A 23869-nucleotide genomic window follows, 5' to 3' on the forward strand; every position below is an offset into this window, starting at 1 on the left:
TCTATATTTATTCATCTTAGATCTATAAATAGGATAGAGTATTATTAAAGTTGTTGTAAATAGTTTAATATTTTTATTTAAATCAATAATTTATTGATCATTTTTTACATTAACAACAATTATAGCTGTACAGTTATTAATTCATAAATATGTAGTATTATTGTAAATAATTGATGTATTCTTTTTAATAATTGTTGTAGTATAGTATTCATAGGGCTGTAACTATTTGACCAAAAATAAAAACCTTGATTAATAATCGTTCCCTCCATTGACAGCTACGCAACTACCACTTTCAATCCCCAGACAGGTAGTAGATGCATCATGAAAGTTGGAGATTAATATTTTGTAAATAAAGGTGTAAATAGTTTTTTTGCGCAAACAAAGCACTCACATCGCTTAGTAAAATTAAGGTTAAACCACTGGAGTCACATGGATTCATTTTGTGATGTATTTACTACCTTTCTGGGGCTTGAAAGTGGTAGTTGCGTAGCTGTCAATGGAGGGACAGAAAGCTCTCAGATTTTATTAAAAATATATTTTGGGTACCGAAGGTGAACAAAAGTCTTAAGGGTTTGGAACGACATTAGGGTGAGTAATTAATGACAGAATTTTCATTTTTAAAGAAATTATTCTTACAGTTCTTTTGTGTGAGGTACACTGATGGTGTGTGTGGGTGTGTGTGACTGATTTCTGTGAAAACAAGAAAACATCACTGCAAACCTGTGTGCTGCTGACCAACACAAATCACTATTGGGGATTTATTTACCTGAAAGCATATTTTCACTGGGCCGCAAAGCAGCACATTTTGTCCTTTGTAATAGAGATGCATGCAAAAATGATCAATCAACAGTAATGATACAAGTCAAAGCCATAGAAGGATGCTCCATTAAAAATAAATAAATAATAATAATTCTCTGGCCTGAACACAGCTGACTTTGTTGGTAACTTGGCATCTCTAATTTATGTGGGTTTTACGGTGGACTCTAGGGGGTGATTGAGGCCCATTTTATTTATTTATCACCGTTTTCTCTCTTCTAAACCACAGCTGACTGGGAAATGTATGTTTTTTTTGGCTTCTCCCCCTTTATAGTCTCTTTTCTGTCAACATATTTGCCTTTCATGACTCTGGTCGGTGCTCGGTCAACAGCAGTCTAAAATAAAGCTTGTGGAATAGCAGGCCTTTAGTTAACCGTTGCCCTCAGAATGTCATTGGTGGTGGTGCAATCATGGAGCTTCAGCATATAACCTTCAATTTTCTCTCAGATGTATCTGGTTTGGATCTGTACCATATTTATATCTTTGTCTTTCTCTCTGTCTGTTTGTCTTCCTGTGCTGCCGCTGCCTCAGGCTCAGGTGGCGTTCCTGCAGGGTGAGAGGAAAGGTCAGGAGAACATGAAGCAGGATCTGGTGCGGCGAATCAAGATGCTGGAATACGCTCTGAAACAGGAGAGGTGAGACGACACACACACACACACACACACACACACACACACACACACACACACACACACACACACACACACACACACACACACACACACACACACACACAGATGAGCTTCTTCAGCTCCCGGTATAATGTGAAATAATTGTTTGATTGTTTTTGTTCTTTTTTTTGTGGCTTTTCTTTGTTTTTGCTTCATTCTTTTTATGTTATGCTCTGTTTTTGTTTTGTTCTTGTTCTTGTTTTGGATTTTTTTTTTGTTAGGTTTTATTGTTTTGTTTTGCTCTGTTTTTGTTTAATTCCTTTTGCTATGTTTTATTGTGGTGTTGTTTTGTTATTGTTTTATTTTGTGTTTTTTGGTTCTGTTTTGTTTTTAATTTGATTTATAATCTATTGTGTTTTTGTTATTTTTTGTCTCTTTGTTTTTGTTTAGTTCATTTTATGTTATGCTCTGTTTTTTGTTGTTTTGCATTTTGTTTTCTGTTTTTGTTCTTTTTTGTTCTGTTCTGTTTTTGTTTATTTTTGGTTTTAGTTTTATTTTGGTTTTGTTCTTTTGTGTTTTTGTTTTGTTCTTTTTTTTGCCAAATTTTTGTTTTGTTTTATTTTATTATTATTTTTTGTGTTTTTGTTCCGTTAGTTTTTTTTTTACCCTCTTTTGTTTCTGTTATGTTGTTTTTTATTTTTATTTTGTTTAATTTTCTTTGTTGTTGTTTTTTGTTCTTATTTTGTTTTCAGTTTTGTTCAATTTTTGTTTTGTTATATTGTGTTTTTTTTATTTTTTATTTTTTATTTTTATGTTATGTTTAATTGTTTGAGAGAAGATGCTACGCCGATATAAATGTGAGAACTGAGGATGTTTCCATGAGTTTGTATGATGTTGATCATTAATTTTCCTCATCATCTTTATCCCAGGTCCAAACATCAGAAGCTGAAAAGTGGCACTGATCAGAGCCCTGGAGAGAAGAAGCCAGAGACAGAAGCTGAACCAAGTAACAACCTAGAAACAAACCTATCAAACACATACACATGCTATGAAACGTGATCTGATTCATATTTTCCAAAACATAATGTGTGCATTATTATTAATAAAACATTATTATTAATAAAACATAATAATGTCCAGATTTATGAGAGTAAATACTTTTCTCACAGTACCCAATGGGCCTGCAGATTCAGACTCTGAGCCAACTAATCAGATGCCTTGGAAGGAGGGCCGGCAGTTATTGCGCAAGTCTGTGTATTTTGTTTGCATTAATTCTCAAATGTTTTTGTCAAAATGTTATGCTGACACTGTGCATGTGGTGTTTTTGTGCATGTGGTGTTTTTGTGCAGGTACCTGGAGGAGGTGGGATACTCCGACACCATCTTGGACATGCGCTCCAAACGTGTTCGTTCCCTGTTAGGTCGCAACAGCCCAGAGGCGAATGGGCCTCCTCCCAGTGAACCGCCCGCAGAACCAGAACCTCGCGAAGAAGGAGAATCACTACTAGTGCGCCAGATAGAAGAGCAGATCAAACGGTTAGAACAGTATGCATTTTCACATCTGATATTTAAGTCTGTAAACATAAGGTCCAGTAAGTGTTTGTGTACAAATTAATTTGTCCTTAGGAATTGAGGAATCTCTTGGAAAACTTTTAGGAGACTCTTAGGATAATTTTTCCAATATTAAAATACTCTTATTACATGGTGCTCTCTGAAATCACGCCTTCTACGATCATATATTATTAAATAATTGACATTGTCCCAGGCAACTAATTGCCAACTTAAATATGCTAACTTAATAATTTTGCTCTTTTTCTCTCATAATAAAATAATTTAAAGGGGTCACATGTATTTTTATAATTATTTTAAAATGTTCCTTGAGGTTCAGTTGTTTTTTGCACAAAAAAAAAAAAAAAAAAACTAATTCGTTTACATTGTATAAAGCCTTAAAGTTCTGCATAATTAAGGTCGTGGCCATTTTGAGTGACAGGTGGATAGCCAAATCAAAGCATAAAGCTGTCTGTTTGTCATCGCGTCACCTCAGCTCCACCCAAGTCCCGCCTCGTTGCCCATTTACTGTTATCCGGGAGTGACGCGTGATGACACGCTGCCAAGATGGCTCGACCCTACTTTACGCTTCAAAACTGCTCTTCAGAATCAAATGGGTGACAGCACCTATTTTTTACAGTCTATGGGTGCGACGATGTATAACTATTCACCGATATCTTGCTCTGGAGTCAGTCATATGCAAATGTATTTGCCCGTGTGCCCTGTATTTGCTACAATATCCAATCGAGCCATTTTTGGAGCTTGGTTAAATAAATGCTTTGTTTATAATGAGGGCGTTTTAAAGGGTTACTTCAATGATTTAGCATTAAGTTTTGTATTTAACCTGGGTCATTTATGCAGTAGAAATGTGAAATTATTTTTGAATTTGGTGCCTTCTAGACTGAGAAAAGACAGAAAATGTATTTGTCTCATGTGGATGAAAGACAACAACTCCCAGAATGCACTTGCTTCGCTGCCCTACGAGGCCACTCCGTACACCGTCGTTTTGATCTTCATAGTAATACAATAATTTTGTTCAGTTGGAGAATAAACACTACAATTAAAAACTGAACGTGTCTTTTCAATAAAGTGTGAGTGAGCCGAACGAAAGTCACGTCACAGATGCAGCAGTGTCAGATTTCATTCATCATGAAGAGCTGGGCAGAGCTGAGGTAACGTTAAGCCCCAGTCTGGCACGTTTTCAGATCGCATATGGAAGCTAAACTATCACAGGAATTCATTGAAAAGTTGAAACACTCACTTTACTCTGCACTGCGCTCCGTTATGAAAATGTCCGTGCGGCCGTCTGTGTCTTACATTCTGTGCGTGAGATCTCTCCCCTATGGGCGGGTTGATAACATGCGGAACAGCTCCATCTAGTGACTGTAGTCTTTAGCCTCTGGCCAAAAAATCCTCAGATGACGCAAAATGACGATATTTGTGTCATCGGAGGATTTTTTCCAGAAATAAAATGCATAATTATCTCGTCTCAGGGGGATATGAGGGGGGAAAGTACCATAATTTGAATATACTACCGGGTTTCTACTGATACAAAGCCTTATGCTCAATCACTGAAGTTACCCTTTAAGCTTTAATGGTACAAATACCTTTAATATGTCAAGATCTTTCTCATGTCATGACCCCTTTAAACTAAAATCAATTTTAACATCTATTTATGTGTTATTTATTTATGTAATAAGTGAGATTTTGTTCCATTTTTGTTTTGTTTTCTTTTGTTTTCTATTTTTGGTTTTGTGTTGCTTTATTCTTTTTAAAGAATAATTCCTTTAACTGCACTTTAACTTGTGTTGCTTGGCAGCCACAGACAGCATATTGTTAGGATAATGCAGTATGTTACCTGTTTATATTAAATATAACTCCTAACTGAGCATTGTGTCCTTTAGTATATTGCTATTGCTGGCCTTTTATACAAGCGATAAGCCACGAGAGACTTGAGAGGGTTGTTCTAATGTGGGATGGTGTCATGTCTGTTGTGGTAATAGTACAGAAATGTCTCTCTTACAGGCGTGCTGGGAAAGAGAGTTCTAAAGAACGGATGGGCAGCTCTGTTCTGGATAAAATTCCTTTCCTTCGTGGCTGTGAGGACGACGATGAGGATGACAGTGATGAAGAGGAAGACTTCCAGGGCATGACAACAGACTGCATTGATGGACGCAAAAACAAGAAGTCCAGGAGCAAGGTCAGAGTGTTTACATGAAGATAAGGCCCACGTGCACAGATTCTGTTTTGTTGCTGATAGCGTGTCGCCTGTACGCATGTAGATGGGCGCAGAACCCATGACAACAGATCTTGACCCTGAGGACGAGGATGACGAAGATGATTCTGAGGACGCCCTGGGCGAGTTTGATTTCTTGGCTTCTGGAGAGGAAGGGGAAGGTGCGGGAGAAGCTCGCATATCTGGAGACGGTCGTGAATTGGGTATGGAGGCTCGTATGTTAAAAATGTTTGGAAATGTGCTACTAGACAACTCATTATTCCTGCATTGTCTTTTTGTTTGTGAATGTGAGGGTTTCCCTTTATCGTCATGCTATGACCGCTCATTGTTTTCATAAAATTTGCTTTTGTTTGTAACTTCCTGTTGATAAAATCTGTTGACGGGGCCACCATTTTGTCTTCACGTCACCTCACACTTGTTTGTTTCCCTTGATATTCCCTTCACTTCTTCCAAACATGTCGGCATACTACAGGATTAATGGTTGATTTAGTTTTTTCTGCTCTGTCTGCTGGTTTGTTTACTCCTCTTTCTTCCTCTGCTCAGGTTCAGAGAACCGCCGGAACAAGTTGCAAGGCATGATGTCAGATTTCCCCCCCAAACCCACTCCACCTCCTTCTATCCCGGGCCAGGCGCGCTCCAGTGAGGGTAAGAACAGCCACCTGGCTCTCTGAATCCCAAACTGATCACCTTTTGGTAAATAAAAAAAAAAGCTTAATATTTTCAACTATTTCCTCTGATTAAAAGAGTATTCATTAATTACTCAATCACTCTGTCTATCAATTTATTTATTTATTTATTTATTAACATTTTCATTACTCAACCAAACAAAAATATTTAATACATGTTTTTAAAGAAATATATATTATATTATATCATTACTACATTATTGAATATTTTTTTACTTTATCAGTATAGCAGTTCTTTCTAAGTAAATATTCTTTCTTTATAATGTCAAATGCATAGTGGGATGCATATCGCTCAGTTGATTTTTGCATTTCTAATCTGCATAATCATTATTCAAACAGACTATCATTGTTGCCAAAAAAGGTAAAGTATTAATGCATGAAGTAAAATAAGTCAAATTAAAATGTGGTTAATTTTTTTTTTGCATTTTTATAATATAATAATACAATACAATACTGTATAGTATTATATTATATTGTTATTCATTTTATTTTGTATACAATCTTAGTGATGTTTACTCATTTTAATTTTGTCAGTATAACAGTAATTATTAATATTTATTAAAAAAAATATGTAAAATGAATAGCGAAACCTTAAATGAAATAGTTTTTTCAATCTAGTCATTGAAATAGTTGATACCAGAAATGAGTGTGTTAATGATTTGGACTTTCTAACTCTGTCACCATTTTTGTAAAATAAGAAATTACATGTTTATTTTTTTGAGACAACATTTTAATACTGGCATAATTCTAATTGGCAAATTAAAAATGCATTTCAATCACAACCGTATTCCGTTTTGCTTAAATTTTAAATACTGCTATAAACAACTATATTTTTTATATTCCATTTTCCGCATGTTAATTGTTGTGTATGTGCCTGTGCTCAAGGGGGCGCTCTCGGCTTCTCGTCTGATGTCTTCATACTGGATGCGGTTGGAGGAGGAGATATGAACCTCGGAGAGCTGGCTGATCTTACTGTTGCCAACGACAATGACCTCACCATTGATGTTAGTGTTATAAGTAATATCTCCTCCCCAAATGAGTGTGTTTTTAAGCATTAGAGTGTGTGCTTCATGAGCAGGTGATGTTTAGAATGACATGCTATTTACATTTATATATTTAATGCATGACATACAAGCATACCTTAACCATATTACACACAAAGATGTACTTTAGTGGGTCAAAAAAAGTGCTCTAAAGGTCAGCTAGTTGCATTTAATATAAATTTAAACTACAATACATTTTCAAATAATTGAAATTAAGTGTCAGAAAACATTTGATTCAGTTCGCACTTAAGTATATTATTTCCTTAAGTACTACTAGTACTTTTGGTGTAGTAGTAGTAGTGCCCTTTGTTTTCAACAGTTTAACTGTTTCCCAAACTTTTTTTACATAAGGTATTTACTGTGAAATCGGCATTGTTTTAGTTTTCTGTTGCGTGTATGAATTACACTTCATTTAATTTCATGTCTCATTTTAGTTGCAGGAAAGTCGAGAAGAGTTCAAAAAAACATGGAACCCTCGCTTCACACTACGAAGCCACTTTGACGCCATCCGAGCGTTGACCTTTCACCCCAGCCAGGCCGTGCTGCTGTCCGCCTCTGAGGATGGAACACTCAAGCTGTGGAACCTCAACAAGGCAATGCACTCCAAAAAGTAAGAACCACATCTTAACCCTGCATCAAAACAAGACGCACCACACAAAAAAGATCCTTATTTTACTGCCTCCTTTTGTTAAGTGTCACTATAATTGTGTTAGTGTAGGTGTCTCTTGAAGTATATTTAGAAATTTGTATCCATAAATGATACTTTTAACATGGAAACCTTTAATTTTTTGCTTTTACAGAAATGCAGCGCTGGACGTTGAGCCCATTTATACATTCAGAGCGCACAGGTGAGTGGGACAGGTTTATAATCAGACTGAACTGAAGTCCACCGAAAAGTGAAATTACATGACCTGTGACCCACAAGACTTCTGTTCATCTTGGAACACAAATTAAGATATTTTATTGAAATCTGATCGATTTCTGTCCCTCCATTTACAGTCCACGCAACTACCACTTTTTTGCGTCATAAAGTTCATAAAGATATCGTAAAACTAATCCACATGAATTGAGCGGTTTAGTCCAAATTTTCTGAAGAGACTCGATCGCTTTATATGATGAACAGATTTAACTTGGGCTTTTATTCACATATAAACATTGATCAGCGAACATAAACAGAAGCTCAACTGAACCTGCTTGACACACAAGAACAAACCTCATTGGTTCTTGCTGAAGCTCAAATGTGCTGCGTAACACGAAAATGAACCTCATTGGTTCTTGCATGTCAAGCGAACATGCTTGAGCTTCCGTTTACCACAAATGATGTGTGAGATGATGAATTAAATCTGTTCATCATTTAAAGTGATCGTATCTCTTCAGAAAATTTGGACTAAACCACTCAATTCATATGGATCACATTTATATGGAGTCAATTTAATGCTGCATAGATTTGCCAAAGAATAAAGTATTGCAAAAGAAAACGTTTTGCAAAATAAAAATAAAGTATTGGGAGAAAACAATACGTTTTGCAAAAGGAAAATAAAGTGGTTTAATTTGCAACGCAACTTCAGTCAAGTGTGAGTTTGCAATACTGTTTCCCCTTTGCGCTTCACTTTTCTGTGCGTTTCACTTCATGGCACTGGTTTGATATGGGGGGTGTTCAGCTGACATGGTCACGCCTCCCTCCATGTGACATCATCTCCTCGAGATGCAAATCAGCTCAGATGAAGGCACCATGGCTGAGAGGCATGCGGGTGGATCGTTTCAGTGTACTCACACTTTTACTAGCATTAAAACGGGCATGGTTTTGTTATGACTAAATGTGTATTAAAAGCATTTGCTTAAGTTAGAGATCATGTTAAAGTGGTGTTTATTATTAGCTGTGGACTACTGGCTAACGCTGCCTGTCTGAAAATAGCCAGCATCTGCTGTTTATTTCTCTCAGTCTCAGTGTGCACTTATATCATTTGAATGTTTATAGTTTGATTTTGTTAACTAAATGTGTATTAGCAGCGTTTGCTTAAGTTAAAGAAGTTAGAGATCAGTTATTTTCTTTTGCAATACTTTATTCTCTTGCAAATCTATGCGGCATTAAATTGACTCCATACAATTACGATCTCTTTATGAACTTTTTGAAGTGTCAAAGTGGTAGTTGCGTAGCTGGAGGGACCGAAATCTCTCAAATGCTGTTTATTAGGTTTTGCTTACTTTACTAACATGGTATTTAATGACATTAGCATTGTTTTGTGGTCTTTGAAGTACCTTTGATTACAATGTAAATGAATATGGAAATCAATCATCACCATTATATCAAGAGTACAATGGTATTACAATCTGATCTCTTGATCATGGTACTGCCACATAACTTTTTGGCTTTTAAATGTGCTTCTTGTGTGTGTGGTTTTAGTGGTGCTGTTCTTTCTCTGGCTATGGGGGAGGAGGGAGAATCATGCTACAGCGGCGGTCTGGACGGCACTGTGCGAGGCTGGAAGATTCCAGACCTTAATGTGGATCCTTACGACAATTATGGCAAGTCTACCTCACACTGCGCTTGCAAGTTACACATTGCCACACGGAAACAGTTGCATTTATATTACAGTCCACTAGAGGGCACTGACTATAAATGAATTTGCAGACGCATTGGACAGAGCTAGACTGAAATGTCGTGTGTAAATGCGTTCAGATCCAGGCGTGGAGAGCAGCGTGTTGTCTGGGCATGAGGACGCAGTGTGGGGTTTGGCTTACTCATCCAGTCTGAAGCGTCTGGCCTCCTGCTCAGCGGATGGGACTGTGCGGATTTGGGACCCCCATAATTCCTCACCGTGTGTGTCTGTTTTTAACAAGGAGAAAGGTGAGGAGGAGACAATCTGTGTTTTGATTTTCTTTTCTTTTCTTTTCTGTATGTCCCTCTCACTCATTCCCTCTCTGTCTTTCAGAACACGGCACTCCCACCTCGGTTGCCTTTGTAAACACAGACCCGTCCCAGGTTGTTGTGTCTTTCGATGGGGGCGAGACTCTGCTTTATGACCTCAACACAGAGCAAAGCATCATGGTCCTGGAGACCCAGACCAAGGATGGTAAGCTCCATTTCATACAGGAATTGACAACTAGCAAAATTTCACACATTTTCCAATCTATGCTTTTTTTTTCTTGTTGTAATCTCTCTCTCTCTCTCTCTCTCTCTCTCTCTCTCTCTCTCTCTCTCTCTCTCTCTCTCTCTCTCTCTCTCTCTCTATCTATATATCTATCTATATATCTATCTATATATATATATATATATATATATATATATATATATATATATATATATATATATATATATATATATATATATATATATATATATATATATATTAGTGCTGGGCATCTTTTCCGCATTTTTTTTCTGTAATTAATCGCGATTAATCGCAAGTTTTTAATATTTTGATATTGTAATAATTTCAGTTACTCTCCAAATTAATGTATAAACAATTTAAAGACAGCATATTTTAAATGTGTTGTATTGTCATGTTTTTATGAATGAAGGCCAGTATCACTGAAACTAAAGTCTCTATGAAACATTAATGACGTTACATTACAGTATAACTGAAAGCTCCCAATTTCAACATTTATTAGGCTTTAAAAAAACAACTTTTAATTTAAGTTAACTTAAAACAATCTTTACATAAACCCAAAATAATAAATGTTATATTTACCCATGGCCTTCCCTGTTAGACATATACAGAAATGTAATAGTTATCAAACACCTTTCTTAACTGCATAAATAATAAATGAAATATAGATTAATCATCATTAAAGCACAAATTTTCTCTGTTCCCGTTGTTCTGTGATGAACATTAATGACAGGCATCATCAGTGCTCCTGTCACTTTAAGAACAGCCACAGCCGAACATGACGCGGATCTGATGCGCTGTCCCGCGCATCTCATTTCCTCACAACTCTTTAAGTTCATTTAAGACGTTATTTAACTAATTTATGACTCCTAATATGAGAATACTGAAAATCCTCTGTGTTGTTGTTATTGTTTGTTCAAGAGCAAAAGAGAACTCTATGTGAGCAGGAAACTGATGCGAGTCTGTCTGTGCTTCGAGTGTGTGTGTGTGTGTGTGTGTGTGTGTGTGTGTGTGTGTGTGTGTGTGTGTCAGAGTGTCCCTTGATTAGCTGACGAGACGCAGCCACACACACACATACACACACACAGGACGTTTGACAAACAGCGCGTTCTCTTGTGTCTTGTCGCGCTTGGAAGCATTTACATGAATAGGAGCGTGATCCTGTAACGCTAAGCAAAAATGGATATAAAAACGGACACTGCGTTATTTGCGTTAAATATTTTTAATGCGTTAAGCTGTAAAAATTAATCGCCCACGTTAATTTGCCCAGCCCTAATATATATATATATATATATATATATATATATATATATATATATATATATATATATATATATATATATATATATATATATATATATATATATATATATATATATATATATATATATATATATATATATATACATACATGCATACATAAGTACGTACGTACATACGTGTGTGTGAACAGGTGTCAAAGTATATAAAAATGGATGATCAAATTCTTGACCTACATTGAAAATCATAGTTGCACGCATCCCGTTACAGAAGTAAAATGGGTTATGAATGCAATTTCTGCTTAACTCGAAGACTGTTGTACAATAATAAAATATTGTGTTTTTCTTTATCGCCTCCCGCAGGCAGCGAGCTGATAAACCGCGTGGTCAGTCATCCGTCCCAACCGATTTCCATTACAGCCCACGAGAATCGTACCATCCGCTTCCTGGACAACAAGACAGGTGTGTGTGTCGAGAGCTTGTAGCAATGTTGAGGCCCATAATAACACTCACTGCATAATAAACCGCGTGGTCAGTCATCCGTCCCAACCGATTTCCATTACAGCCCACGAGAATAGTACCATCCGCTTCCTGGACAACAAGACAGGTGTGTGTGTCGAGAGCTTGTAGCAATGTTGAGGCCCATAATAACACTCACTGCATATTTTCCAGCTGTGCACTGTGGGAACTGTAAATACACCAGCAAAGCCATTTGACTCCCCTACGGTGCAGTCACAGTAGACCTTTTGAGGCAGTTAAAAAGTAACCTCAGGTATAAAAAAACTCAATCGAAGCGATGCCAGACACAACCTTTAATCACCAGTTTATATAGCAAGAGCACTTGTGATCACATTCTTGGTGTTAAAGATTAGCCTGTGAAGAAAGGACAGCTGCAATGTGAACCCAGTGGTGCACTTTATTTTCTGACACATTAGGACTGTTTTATTGATTAATGTGGATATGTGTCAGCAATGGAAATTGTCTCAAAGGTAAAATGTGAAATTTGTGGATGAGTCAGGATGGTGGGTCATCAAGTGAGGTTTATCTAGATTTTTTTTTAGCTTTTTCTTTTACGAGGAAAAGGAATTCCCAAACAAGATAGACTTCTTATATCCTCCTGGTACCCAGGAATAGGACATATGTCCACTGTAGTGGACATTATATTTAGTGAATTTCTCTGACATCATACATGTCACAGTTTTAGAGCTCATCCGGGGCTTTGCAGAGATACCAAATGTTTGGAGGTTTCACCAGGACAACAACAACTTCTTGGTCTTTAAAAACGGCTGACATTAATGTTTAGCACTCGTATCATATTTCGTAATTATACACTCTAAAAAATGGTGGGTTAAAATCAACCCAAGTTGGGTTGAAATGGACTAACCCAGCAATTGGGTTGTTTTAGCAAACATTTAACCCAACCGCTGGGTTAAAACAACCCAAATTGCTGGGGTCAGTCCATTTTCAACCCAACTTGGGTTTGTTTTTAACCCACCATTTTTTAGAGTGTAATTTAAATCTGATTAATTTTTTAATTGTTTGTTATAAATCAACATCTCAGGAAAATGTTATGGGGTTTCTAATCAAAATATGACTTTCTGTTACAAAAGTGCATTGATTTCATAAATGTCCACTGTAGAGACGCCAGGACTTAAATCATGTTGGCATTTTAGGAGACACAACAAGTGAATAGGGAAAGAAATTACATATCAATATTCCTATGAAATATAGATATTATTATGAAAGTGTTGCCAGTTATTACTCCCATTATTAAACTTCTATTTTCATTACGTTGCACCAAGAACACATTAATATGCAAATTAGAATGCAGTGTATGGATACAGTGTATTTAACGGAAAATGGCCATTTTCCCCACATATTGCATAAAGTAAAATAGTATATCAATGCATTCTGTTATATCTTTCATAACATAGTTCAGAATCATCTCTAAACAAATTTTTGTTAAAAAAATCCTGAAACCTAAAAATTGATTGGTGAGTTTAAAAATAAATCACATCGTTTTTGCCTATACATGCCATTTAGGTAAACTGAGTCCTGTGTCAACTACAGAGGACGTATCATAACATATGAATAAAATATAATTTTTCAATGTGTTTCTTTATGCTCTATGTAAAGACATGAAAAAATACTAAATTCAAAAAACTTTTTTTTTCTGGGCCCCAGGAGGTTAAATTAGCTTTTCATCAACCCATTGCAGTTCCCTCATGAATCCCAATGTGAGAAACTTTGCTTAAAGGGATAGTTCACCCAAAAATCGTAATTTGATTTCAAGTTGTTCCAAAGCTGTATGAATTTCTTTCTTCTGCTGAGCACAAAAGAAGATATTTGAAGAATATGGGTATACAAACAGTTGATGGACCCAATTGACTTCTATAGTATGGAAAAACAAATTACTATGGAAGTTAATGGGGACCATTAACTGTTCGGTTTCTGGCATCCTTCAAAATGTTTTCTTTTGTGTTCAGCAGATGAAAGAAATGTTTACAGGTTCGGAACAACTTGGGTGAGTAAATGATAACACGATTTTCATTTTTGGGTGAAAAATCCCTTTAAAAAGGATGAATTTAGAAACTCAATCTCATTCCATTGGTTGAGCCAGAACTTGGAATATCCCACATGACCTAATCTTTTTCTTCCTTCCTCTCGCTTTGGCTTCAGGGAAAGTGATCCATTCCATGGTTGCTCACCTGGATGCTGTAACCTGTCTTACCACAGACCCTAAAGGCACTTACCTCATCTCCGGCAGTAAGTAAAAGTACACGGGCACGCAGTGTGTGACGTCAAACAACAAGGCAACTGAAGCCTTCCGAACACATCCACGTCAACAGACCATTCTCACGGAAATGTCAAAGTTGCCAACAAAGTGGCATCACTGCATCTGTATCTTGTGTTTTTTGTTTTTCTCAGGTCACGACTGCTCAGTGCGCTTGTGGATGCTGGACAATCGCACGTGTGTGCAGGAGATCACAGCACACAGGAAAAAACACGATGAGGCCATTCATGACGTGGCCTTCCACCCCTCGCAGCCCTTCATCGCCAGCGCTGGGGCCGACGCGCTCGCCAAGATCTTTGTTTGATTTTCTCACTGGTAAATGCACATTTAAGCATTATAGTCCCATTAAATTCACGTGTTTGTGAATCAGACAACTAGGGGTGTGTGATTCATATATCGCCTATGATAATATCATGATTGTTGTTTTAACGATGTGCGATCTGACGACATCGGGTATGCCCCTCACTTTACAAAAACACCCCTAGAGAGTGCACGCATCCACCACTTGATGTAGTCAAGTTTGATGTCGTCATTTAGAGTCGTTTAGTCCTGGAGTTTTCAAAATGGGGGTCAGGGACCCCCAGGAGGCCGCAAGAGAGTGTCAGGGGGTCCGTGGAAAAGTCTAGAAGAAAAACGTAAAAAATAAAAAAATTATTTAGATAAAAATAAACGAGTAAAGCTAGCCTGACATCGTCATACTCAGATTCTACTCAGTCTGATACTGCTCCATTGGGCTGTGATTATGAGGTGTGTTTCAACCGAACCAGGAAAGAAAATGCCTCTGCACTCAATTGGATAGACCTACAACCAATCAGAGCAACGGAGCAACGCATTGTTGTCAACAGAAATCAACTGCATGCACGCTGGAAGAAGTAGAAGAAGAGTGTAAACGATCTTTGCCGGTGTTGTAAGAAAGAATCGGATCAAAACAGGGCAAATACATTAAAAATAATGAGCAAATCTGACTATATGTCCAGGTGGAAACTGTCAAAAGGCAATCCCTCAGAAAAACACATGCATCATTTTCAATGGCAACAGTAAGCATAAGCCAATTTAAGTGCAAAAAGTGCCCAATATAAGAGATCGGAAGAAGCAATATAAATAACAGGCATTCACATGCGGAGTACCAACACGATCAAATGTTGTGGGCTGGGCTAAGTTCGGCTGTCGTCCAGGTTGGAGTAAAGCAGTAAATTAGATTTAAATAAATAAAAAATGTGATTAAAGAATATTAGATAATTAATAATCTATGACATAAATTAAATTTGATTTAAAATAAAAAATATATAATAAAAAATTTGATTAAAATCAAATAAATAAGCAATAAATAAATACTACATATAACAATGCATTACTACATTGAGTGTATAATAATGTAACTGAAGCTAATTTTAGATTTATAATATTTTTTTGTGTATAAATTGAGTGTTTATAAAAAGACAGATGCCTTTATGAATTTTAGGATCCCACAGGGATGATCATATTTGGGGGTAAATGATTGAAAACCCCTGATTTGGTCTATTAAAATGCATTTAGAATGCACACAATATTCAAGATAAGTGGGCAAAACTACCTCTGGATGTCTTTTATATTTATATAATTTAATATAGTTAATCAATATAACACGATCAAATATCAGCATGATCACAAATGTGATATTGATTTTATACAACAGTTCGATAAACAAGAACTTAATATTAAGCAACTTACATTTTAGACACAATATTGCCTGTTTTTGCTCTATTTTGCCAATGAAAATAGTTCCAAACAAAGCCAGGACTTGAAGGTAAAAATGCCCATAAAAGGTAAAAGTCAATAAAATGTATTGGAAAAGATGATTTCACTGCTGCAAACTGATCACCACAAACAATATGAAGAATATCAAAAACTTTAGGAGTCAGATGTCCACGGCAGTCCTAAACCTGGCAAGGTACCAACACAATAAACGCACTCTGCAAAATATCGTCTAATTATCGTTATCAAGAAAATATCGAAATATCATTTTTTTGTCAATAGCGCACACCCCTACAGACTACACTGTTAGCGATCTATGTTTTTGTTTGCATCCATAAGGAGAACTCCAAAAAAAGGTATCTTCAGATTTATTTGACTCGCATTATTCAACTCACATTAACAACTTGAGTAAATCATGATTTATTTTTCTGTGTCTCTAAAGATCCAGCCACAAGTTATCTTTTATGCAAGTTGGCCTTGTGTTCTAATTCAATTTTTTATGTTTGTGGCATGTTATGGCTAAAATAATTTGCAGCACCTTGTTACTTGTCGTGTTTGTGCATACCATGAGCTAATTTTTGCTTTATCTCTTCTCAGGGGAGCCACCCTCACTACTGGGCCAAAAGAGTGAAACGCTGAATATCCGCACACACACACACACACACACACACACACACACACACACACACACACACACACACACACACACACACACACACACACTCACTCAAACGAGGGGAACAATGTTCTACACATCACTGCCTGTGTAAAAGGCACACGACCCATCATTCTTTTATGCCTCACATGTTGCGCTACAAATTCTACCGCTTACAATACTAATGAGTTTGCTGTTTTGGTCCTGATTTCAGTTTTAGACGACACTACTAACAATCTGCACAGTGTTTTTTGCGAAGGATGTCCAATCTGTTGACGGATGGACCACGCAAACACACACCTTAACACAACACACACCCTGGATTTTAATTTCATGCTCCGTTTAGGTTGAGGATTTGAAGGCTCTCGGTAAACAAGACATTACCCGAGCCTGCGCATTTTCTCAATGTAAATTGCATTAGTGCTAATCTGTGAATTAATGTCCTCGCGTAACTGTCGCCTAGTAACGTGAGGTGATTGATGCATTTCATTCCAAAGACTGCTTCTTTTTTTCGGTTACGGTTCAGCTGCGAAGTACAACACAGCTTTACCTTTAGCCTCACAGCTAAGAGCCTTAGTATTTCAGCCTTTCATAATCACTTCCTCAACACATTTCATTCATAGGACGAGTACACTTTGAACTAAAACCAAACACGTGTGTATCTGCGTGTGTGACGGTGCCAGCACAAGCCTTTTGCAATCACCGTCTTCATCCATATCCAATCAGGTGGCATTATCCGTAATAGTCAGGCGACTGTTGAGTAGTGTATTTATTGTAGTGTTCGACATCGGTCGGAAGACTTTTTGGGAACATCTGCAGTTGGATGAGTAACTCATTTCTGTATATAAGCAGGATGCGCTGTACATAGCACACTTGTTCCACAACCTTGGTGCTAAGATCTCTGAATCAGGGACCTGTTCGCGACGAGGGTCGTCAAGTATCAAATCTCGGTTGACCCCTGCCATTCCTCCGAGTCATCAAATACGGTTCTTTGGCATTTCAGAAATACAGCCAGTGTGTCGGGAATACATCTGGTGTGCCGAAGTGGCTTTTAAGGTTTTGTCAGGGTATTTTTAAGACGATATATCCACACTAGAGGATCTACGGTTGACGATTGTCAAGTTCCAATGTTTAAGTACAGCTGTATTGTCGGTTCTTGAGTTTTCGGACATCTGTGATCTCGACCCAAGTTCTGGTCCTGAAAAGTGAAGCTCGAAAGGGCGTTTTAAGTGACAAGAACTCGAGTTCCCCCAGTATACACTTGATTTACCAAGAGGTAAAAGTCCAGTGGGGAAACTTGGAGGTAGGCATATCCAAAAAGTCCACGTGATGGCCCTTAATCAAGGCAACATAAGGAGGTGTTTCAGGGTAAAATAGCTCGGAGCAACACTCATGGCTCTTTTAATGGAAATAAAAGTGGGGCGCCTTGCTTTTTGTTGGCTAAGCAAGGAATCAAAATGCAACTCTGAAACTTGTGGGGGGCACCAAGGTGAGATGAAGAATGATCTTTAGGTTCCTTAGTTGGAGGGAGCCTGATCTCTGGAGATCGAAGGTCACATCATGTTTTAGCCAGTTTCCGTTTTGCAGGGTTTATTTTTGTCCTTTACTGGTTTTCCGTGGTCGTACTCGAGTGGCCAGAAGGCAAGTCCGAAACGCCAGAAAGACTGATGGGCCATAAAGAGCGCTTTAGCAGAACGGAGCCATGTCAGACCACCTCCATCTAGAATCACTCCATCCAACCCAGTAAATGAGCTTTCCTAGTTGGTTGGTCTTTGGCAAGGAAAGCAGTCTGGATTTGTAAGTTAGCAAGCAAACCTCTTGGAGTGATTTTATTAATGGACAAGGTTATGGCTTGTGTCCTTTGTATAATGACGAGACCACCGTTTCATTTTGGGATGTTCGCCCAGTCCATGAATGTCACATAACCACAGACTTGCGTTCAGTGGAATCTCATAATCCTTTGCTGCTTACCTCTTTTCTTAGAAACTTCGCACCGCACACTAACGGTTAGCTTTATGCTACACTACACGTGTAGAATAACACGAACAGTTCGGTTCATCGACGTATTGCTGCATCGTTAAGTTCTCTTCCAAAGACTGCCGGTTGCATGGGTGTTTAGACGAGTCCTGCTGTCTCTTTTGTACACCTTTTTCCGCACCCCTCGATGCAATACGAGTCTTGAAACTACAATGGCAAAACACATTCCTTACCGAGAGAGGACGAATCTGTAAAAAAAGAAACGAAAAAAGGAATGAAACCGAAAATGTTTATATGTTTGACAAGCTGCCGATGCATAATGTAAGTTTCCCATTTTCTCACATATATGCTTTTCTTTACTAGACATATTATCATTATGATTACTAGTAATAAGGTGTAAGACGACAGTAGTACCTTTTTTGCTAGGCTTAAGAATTGCTTGTGATTGTGTAAAAGCCTAAAACTGAAAATTGTATGGAAATTTAAGAAGAAAAAAAAAAAACGTTTCAGTCCACAGCCAAGGTAAAAAAGGACTTTTTGTTATGTGTTTTTATTTTTTAATAGCAATTTATCACTGTGTGATACTTTGTACATCATATTAAGCTGTATTCAACTATATCCTCTAACTACAAGGGATAAAAAAAGACCAGCCTTTTATTTATTTTTGTTTTATTATACATATTTTTGAACTGCTTTCTAGCTTGTATCAAATTACATCTTTTTAATGTTTCCTGTTTCTTTTTCTTTCTTTTATTTTGTTTACTGTGCAGGTCTTGTGTTGTATGTCATGAAAAAAATCCAAAAACAACTAAATAAAAACATGGTTTTGTACAGAGATTTCATTATTGTCTGGTCTGAACTGTACTGTCTGAGAAAAGTGTCTTTGGGTATGCAGAAGTTTAATGAATACTGACTAATGTTTGGGATTGATCAGCATATTTGGGGTCTGATATACAGCAGGTCACCTGGTCTAGGACGAGGATAGTCAGAGAGTTGGGTATTTATTTTATTTCTTAATTTATAAAGCTGAAATTTCAGCATCATTACTCCAGTTTTCAGCATCACATACTTCAGGAATCATTCTAATATGATTTGCTGCTCAAGAAACATTTATTGTTATTATCAATGTTAAAAAAAGCTGTGCATGTTTTTTTTCAGGATTCTTTGATAAATAGAAAGTTCAAAAGAACAGCATTTATCTGAAATAGAAAGCTTTTGTAACTTTTTGGTAGGTAGATAGATAGAATGTAAGCCTTTTTTAAGATTTGCGAATTTCAATTAATAGTAAAGTTACATCAAATTGAATATTTTAATTGAATAATTGGGTAACAAAAGGATTGTTATCATTGTTATAGGATCATTTATTAAAATAAAATATGTAAGAATTATTAAATTCAGTTGGATGGAATTTTACTATCAATACATGTAAATCTTAAAAAGACTTAATTAGATAGATAGATAGATAGATAGATAGATAGATAGATAGATAGATAGATAGATAGATAGATAGATAGATAGATAGATAGATAGATAGATAGATATAGAATGATCATTTATTGAAACTAAGCTGCAAAAGTGACTAGTCCAATAAAGACTACATGCAAGCAATGTCTCTCTTCTGAAGTTCACATAAACATTTAGCAGAAATGTAGTTAAAATGTACAATCTTTCCTGGAAAACTCTCCACAAATATTGATATCTCATCTTGTACTTTAAAAGGCTTTTTTTTTTAATGAGAAAATAGAAGGATTAGAGAGGGTACGTTTTTAAAGATGCTTGTACAAGGGTCTAATTTTATTTTCACCATTGTTATTGTTTAAGCTATAGCAAACACTTAATTTCTTGTTTTATTTGATTCGAGTTCTCAGAGATGAATGCAATGCTGTTTCTTAACTGTGAACTGACACTCATTCATTCAAAGGGGGAAAAAAAAGCAGAACTCCCACCTTTTGTAAAGTTAATGTGGCTGCAGGATCACACGTGGGTTGATTATTTAGGTGTGTTTATGCTACACACATCAGATATTTGGTTCTCATGTGGGACATGGGAAAAGAGAGAGAGAGAGAGAAAATGAGTGACTGAGAAAATAGTGCAAGTTAGTGTGGGGCCCCAGGCAAAAAAAGGAGGACAAAGTTGTTCCAGGGTGGGGGAGTAAACAAGGCAAACTGTTACACAAAGAGAGAGACGTAAAAGTTGAGAGGGAGGGAAGGTGGTGTATGTGGGACTGGGAGGAGACAGAAGTGGATATGTATGATCTCATAGAGCTTCTCATTTACAACTCTCTCTCCTGCTGATTGGCCAAAAGATCTGTCAGTCACCTCACTTCCTCCTGGGCTCTGCGAGATTCAGACAGTGGGGAGGTGGAGGCAGGGGGAAGAGGGAGTGTCTTCAGTAGTTTTCTCACTGAGGCACAGCAGACACGGCTCAACACGACAAGAAACTGAAACACAGCCTGACTTGCAAAGCAAGCCTAACCAGGAGCTCTCGCCGGCTAATTTGCTGTACTCGGAGGCCATCTTGAGCGGACGGGGTTACTGATACAGGCGTTTGTTTTGTTTTCCCATTTGTTACAGTTTCTTTTATGTCACCAGTGTGTTTCCTTGAAGTTTGGACGTGTCCCTCTTCAAAGTTTGTTTGGAGTCGTGAGAGAACAGGAAGCGTGTGGAGGAGGAGGAGGAGGAGATACTTAGTTTGAAAGCTAAACTTTATCTGCATTGCTCACCTGCTTCTTCTCTGGAATGAAAGCCGTGTAGAGGACCTTTCCGTGAAAGAGAAGGCGAGAAGAAAGAAAAGCTACTTCCTGGAAAGGAATCAGTTGTTTTTAAGCTCTAGGAGAACCGGGACACACAGCAGGGACAGCCACTATTGATGAGTGAGTGACTGTTGGTGTGTGTAGGTGAGTTTGCTGCCTCACACTACCCAGTCTTATCTTTCTCTTGACTGTCTTTGACTCTTCGGCATGGCCAATGTCAGTCCCTTCATGTCTCCGGGACCCATGTCCCAGGTCTTCTTCCCCCCGGGTGGCCCATCTCCACCTGGGTCAGTGGTGATGCAGCAGGGAACACCGGTCTCTGTCCATACATCTCAAAACACAGGGTTCCCTACAGTGGACATGGTGGTTGCCCCAGGTCCCGGCGGGGCATCTGGAATGCCGTCTGGGCCTCCGGCGCCAGCTGGTGTCTCCTTCATCATACAGATCGGGCTGACTAGAGAGTCTGTGCTTCTACCTCAGACTGCAGACCTGGCCTACATCAAACAAATTGCTTGTTCAATTGTGGATCAGAAGGTAAGCACCACCCAGTACGTTTGTGCCGCAATACTGTATGCACAGCTCAAACGGAAGTTAAAACGTTTTGAAGAAGTGTGTTTGCCCTCAGAGTTTGTGTATTATGTTCTCCAGAGTTTGTCTTTTCTAGAGCAGTTTATATTTGGAAATTCAATGGGAATTTAGTGGTCTACCTTGGGGTCTGCTAAAAAGATTTTTTTCTATTTTTAACATTTAAATAGAGCAAGAAGGGTGTCCTTTGCTGTAAAGCCACTTATTCCCGGTCCTTCGCACCATGCATGTCAGACATATTTTGTGCGTAACACTGTGTCCACAGAGATATGCAATGTATGCAGAACATGTTGTGGTAACGTACGGCAACTCTTATCCAAGTGTCAGCAGTTCTCCACGTAAATATCCCACACTGATCTCCAAACATTGCTAATGAGGGCACTGATATGTGAACTCATGGAAGGATAAATAAAGAGGTTGCATAGTAAAAACCTTCAAGTAAGTCGTCATCTTGGGTTGGGCTCAATCAAGCCCTTGATGTCAAAATCAGATGCACTTAATCAGTACAGAACCCATTTGGGACTAATGGGACAAGAAACAGGCCAGCCAATTCATGACTGCCCTTACCTCAATTCTGCATTAGGACCTAACAACAGATTTTATCAGCCAATCAGATTGCGAGATGATTCAATAATCAAATTTCCATGCTCTCGGCAGTGGCCCGGGTCAGCCTAAAAGGTTCATTTGGAAGAGATTTTTCCAGGAAGCATTTGTAGAATAGCACTATACCAGTAATTATGCTTAGCTCTAAGCCGCAGAGAGCTTTGCAATCGCTAGTTTGAATCTCAGGCTTGAATTGTTATCCATGTGAAGGAGAATGTCTTTCCAAAACTAATCCTAGGAAGTGTGTGTTGCCTTGGAAGGGAACCCACAGGTGTAGTCATGTTTTAGCCCTCAAAATGTTATGGGATTTGGACTTTATTGGGAAACACTGACCATGACTATGCTTTTCCCTTTAACTCACAAATCAGATGACTACAACAAGTCCTCTGTTGTGTCCTTTGGATTGGGAGATTTGTGAGCTTGGATTTTGGCTCCTTCCCTCATCTCCCCTTGGCTTCAGGCAGAGTGAGTCACAGTGTTCCCTCTCTGTTTATTCAAATGGCTCCCTCTGTTCCATAGGCACTTTTTTCCATTCACTTGGAGGGTAATGTGGCGGCTTCACTCAATTCCTTCCCCTGGCTCAATTTATCCTCTTCTAGGACACGTTTTCCTTTCCCTCAATCTCTAAAGAGCTGCAAAATTGCTCTGCCATCTATGCAGTACATAATTAAAGCATCTGTAACAGTCAAGGACAGTCTCCATTGATTGGGGTGTCCCTTTTGTTCCTCGCCCAACCTATTTTCCCTGCTGGTCCAACACGTAAGCAATCCATTGTCCATGGGATAAAGAGGAGGAAATGAAGCCTGTTTCCTCCCAAAGTAGGAGGCCATAGTGTGTCCTCCGCCTCTGAACCGCTCCCTTGGGCTTCCTCCAGGAGTTTGTTTTCTCACTGCAGGTTCCCAGACAATGCAGCTACTTCCATCTCTGCACATCTCATGACACACACCTTCCCTTCACCTATAGCTGTTTTTGACTTCCTTTTGAGTTTGAGCGTGAAATGAAAATGAAACGTTTTGTATGTGGTAGGCAACAACATAGGTGTCTAAATAATCATGCTGTACACATCCTGAACATGAAACAAATAGATATGGCTTAAGTCACGTGTGTCGTCTTCCCCTAGAGAGGAATGTGTGTGGCTTAATCTGGATCTCTGAGGGGAGTGCATTCTTTGGAATGCCCGGATCACACCATCAATCTCCTGTTCACCCACAACTGGCCTCATAGGCTTGGGGTGTCAATAGTAGAAAAAGAGAAGATTTGTGGTTTCATTTCCGTGGTTTGAACAACAAATTAGGAAGTAATAGCCTGTCCTCTTTAATATAATGCATAATTTTAATCACACAGCGTGCAGCAAGCATGTGAGTCAGTTTATACTAAACAGAAGAAAGTTAAACAGTACAAAAATGTAATTCTTGACCTGTGTACCAAGAAACTCCTGCACTGGTCACTGTGACCCGTGTC

The 23869-nt window shown here is 38.0% G+C and overlaps 2 protein-coding genes across 2 annotated transcripts in view; both read left to right on the forward strand.

Annotated features, from left to right (window-relative positions):
- strn4 (striatin, calmodulin binding protein 4) overlaps positions 1-19305 on the forward strand; it is a 32142-nt gene extending 12837 nt beyond the window's left edge. The window contains exons 2-18 of the mRNA XM_079824589.1: positions 1348-1451; positions 2357-2433; positions 2597-2675; positions 2777-2962; positions 5000-5174; positions 5257-5413; positions 5754-5855; positions 6782-6900; positions 7374-7549; positions 7740-7787; positions 9344-9465; positions 9620-9787; positions 9873-10013; positions 11672-11770; positions 13988-14074; positions 14237-14417; positions 16434-19305. Coding sequence (XP_079680715.1) covers positions 1348-1451; positions 2357-2433; positions 2597-2675; positions 2777-2962; positions 5000-5174; positions 5257-5413; positions 5754-5855; positions 6782-6900; positions 7374-7549; positions 7740-7787; positions 9344-9465; positions 9620-9787; positions 9873-10013; positions 11672-11770; positions 13988-14074; positions 14237-14406 — 2010 coding nt within the window. The 3' untranslated portion in view covers positions 14407-14417; positions 16434-19305. The remainder of the gene's footprint in view (positions 1-1347; positions 1452-2356; positions 2434-2596; positions 2676-2776; positions 2963-4999; positions 5175-5256; positions 5414-5753; positions 5856-6781; positions 6901-7373; positions 7550-7739; positions 7788-9343; positions 9466-9619; positions 9788-9872; positions 10014-11671; positions 11771-13987; positions 14075-14236; positions 14418-16433) is intronic.
- Positions 19306-20819: 1514 nt separating this feature from the next.
- prkd2 (protein kinase D2) overlaps positions 20820-23869 on the forward strand; it is a 54973-nt gene continuing 51923 nt past the window's right edge. The window contains exon 1 of the mRNA XM_079823997.1: positions 20820-21754. Coding sequence (XP_079680123.1) covers positions 21428-21754 — 327 coding nt within the window. The 5' untranslated portion in view covers positions 20820-21427. The remainder of the gene's footprint in view (positions 21755-23869) is intronic.

The sequence above is a fragment of the Gobio gobio genome (assembly GCF_949357685.1).
Source record: "Gobio gobio genome assembly, chromosome: 8".
NCBI classification, from domain to species: domain Eukaryota; kingdom Metazoa; phylum Chordata; class Actinopteri; order Cypriniformes; family Gobionidae; genus Gobio; species Gobio gobio.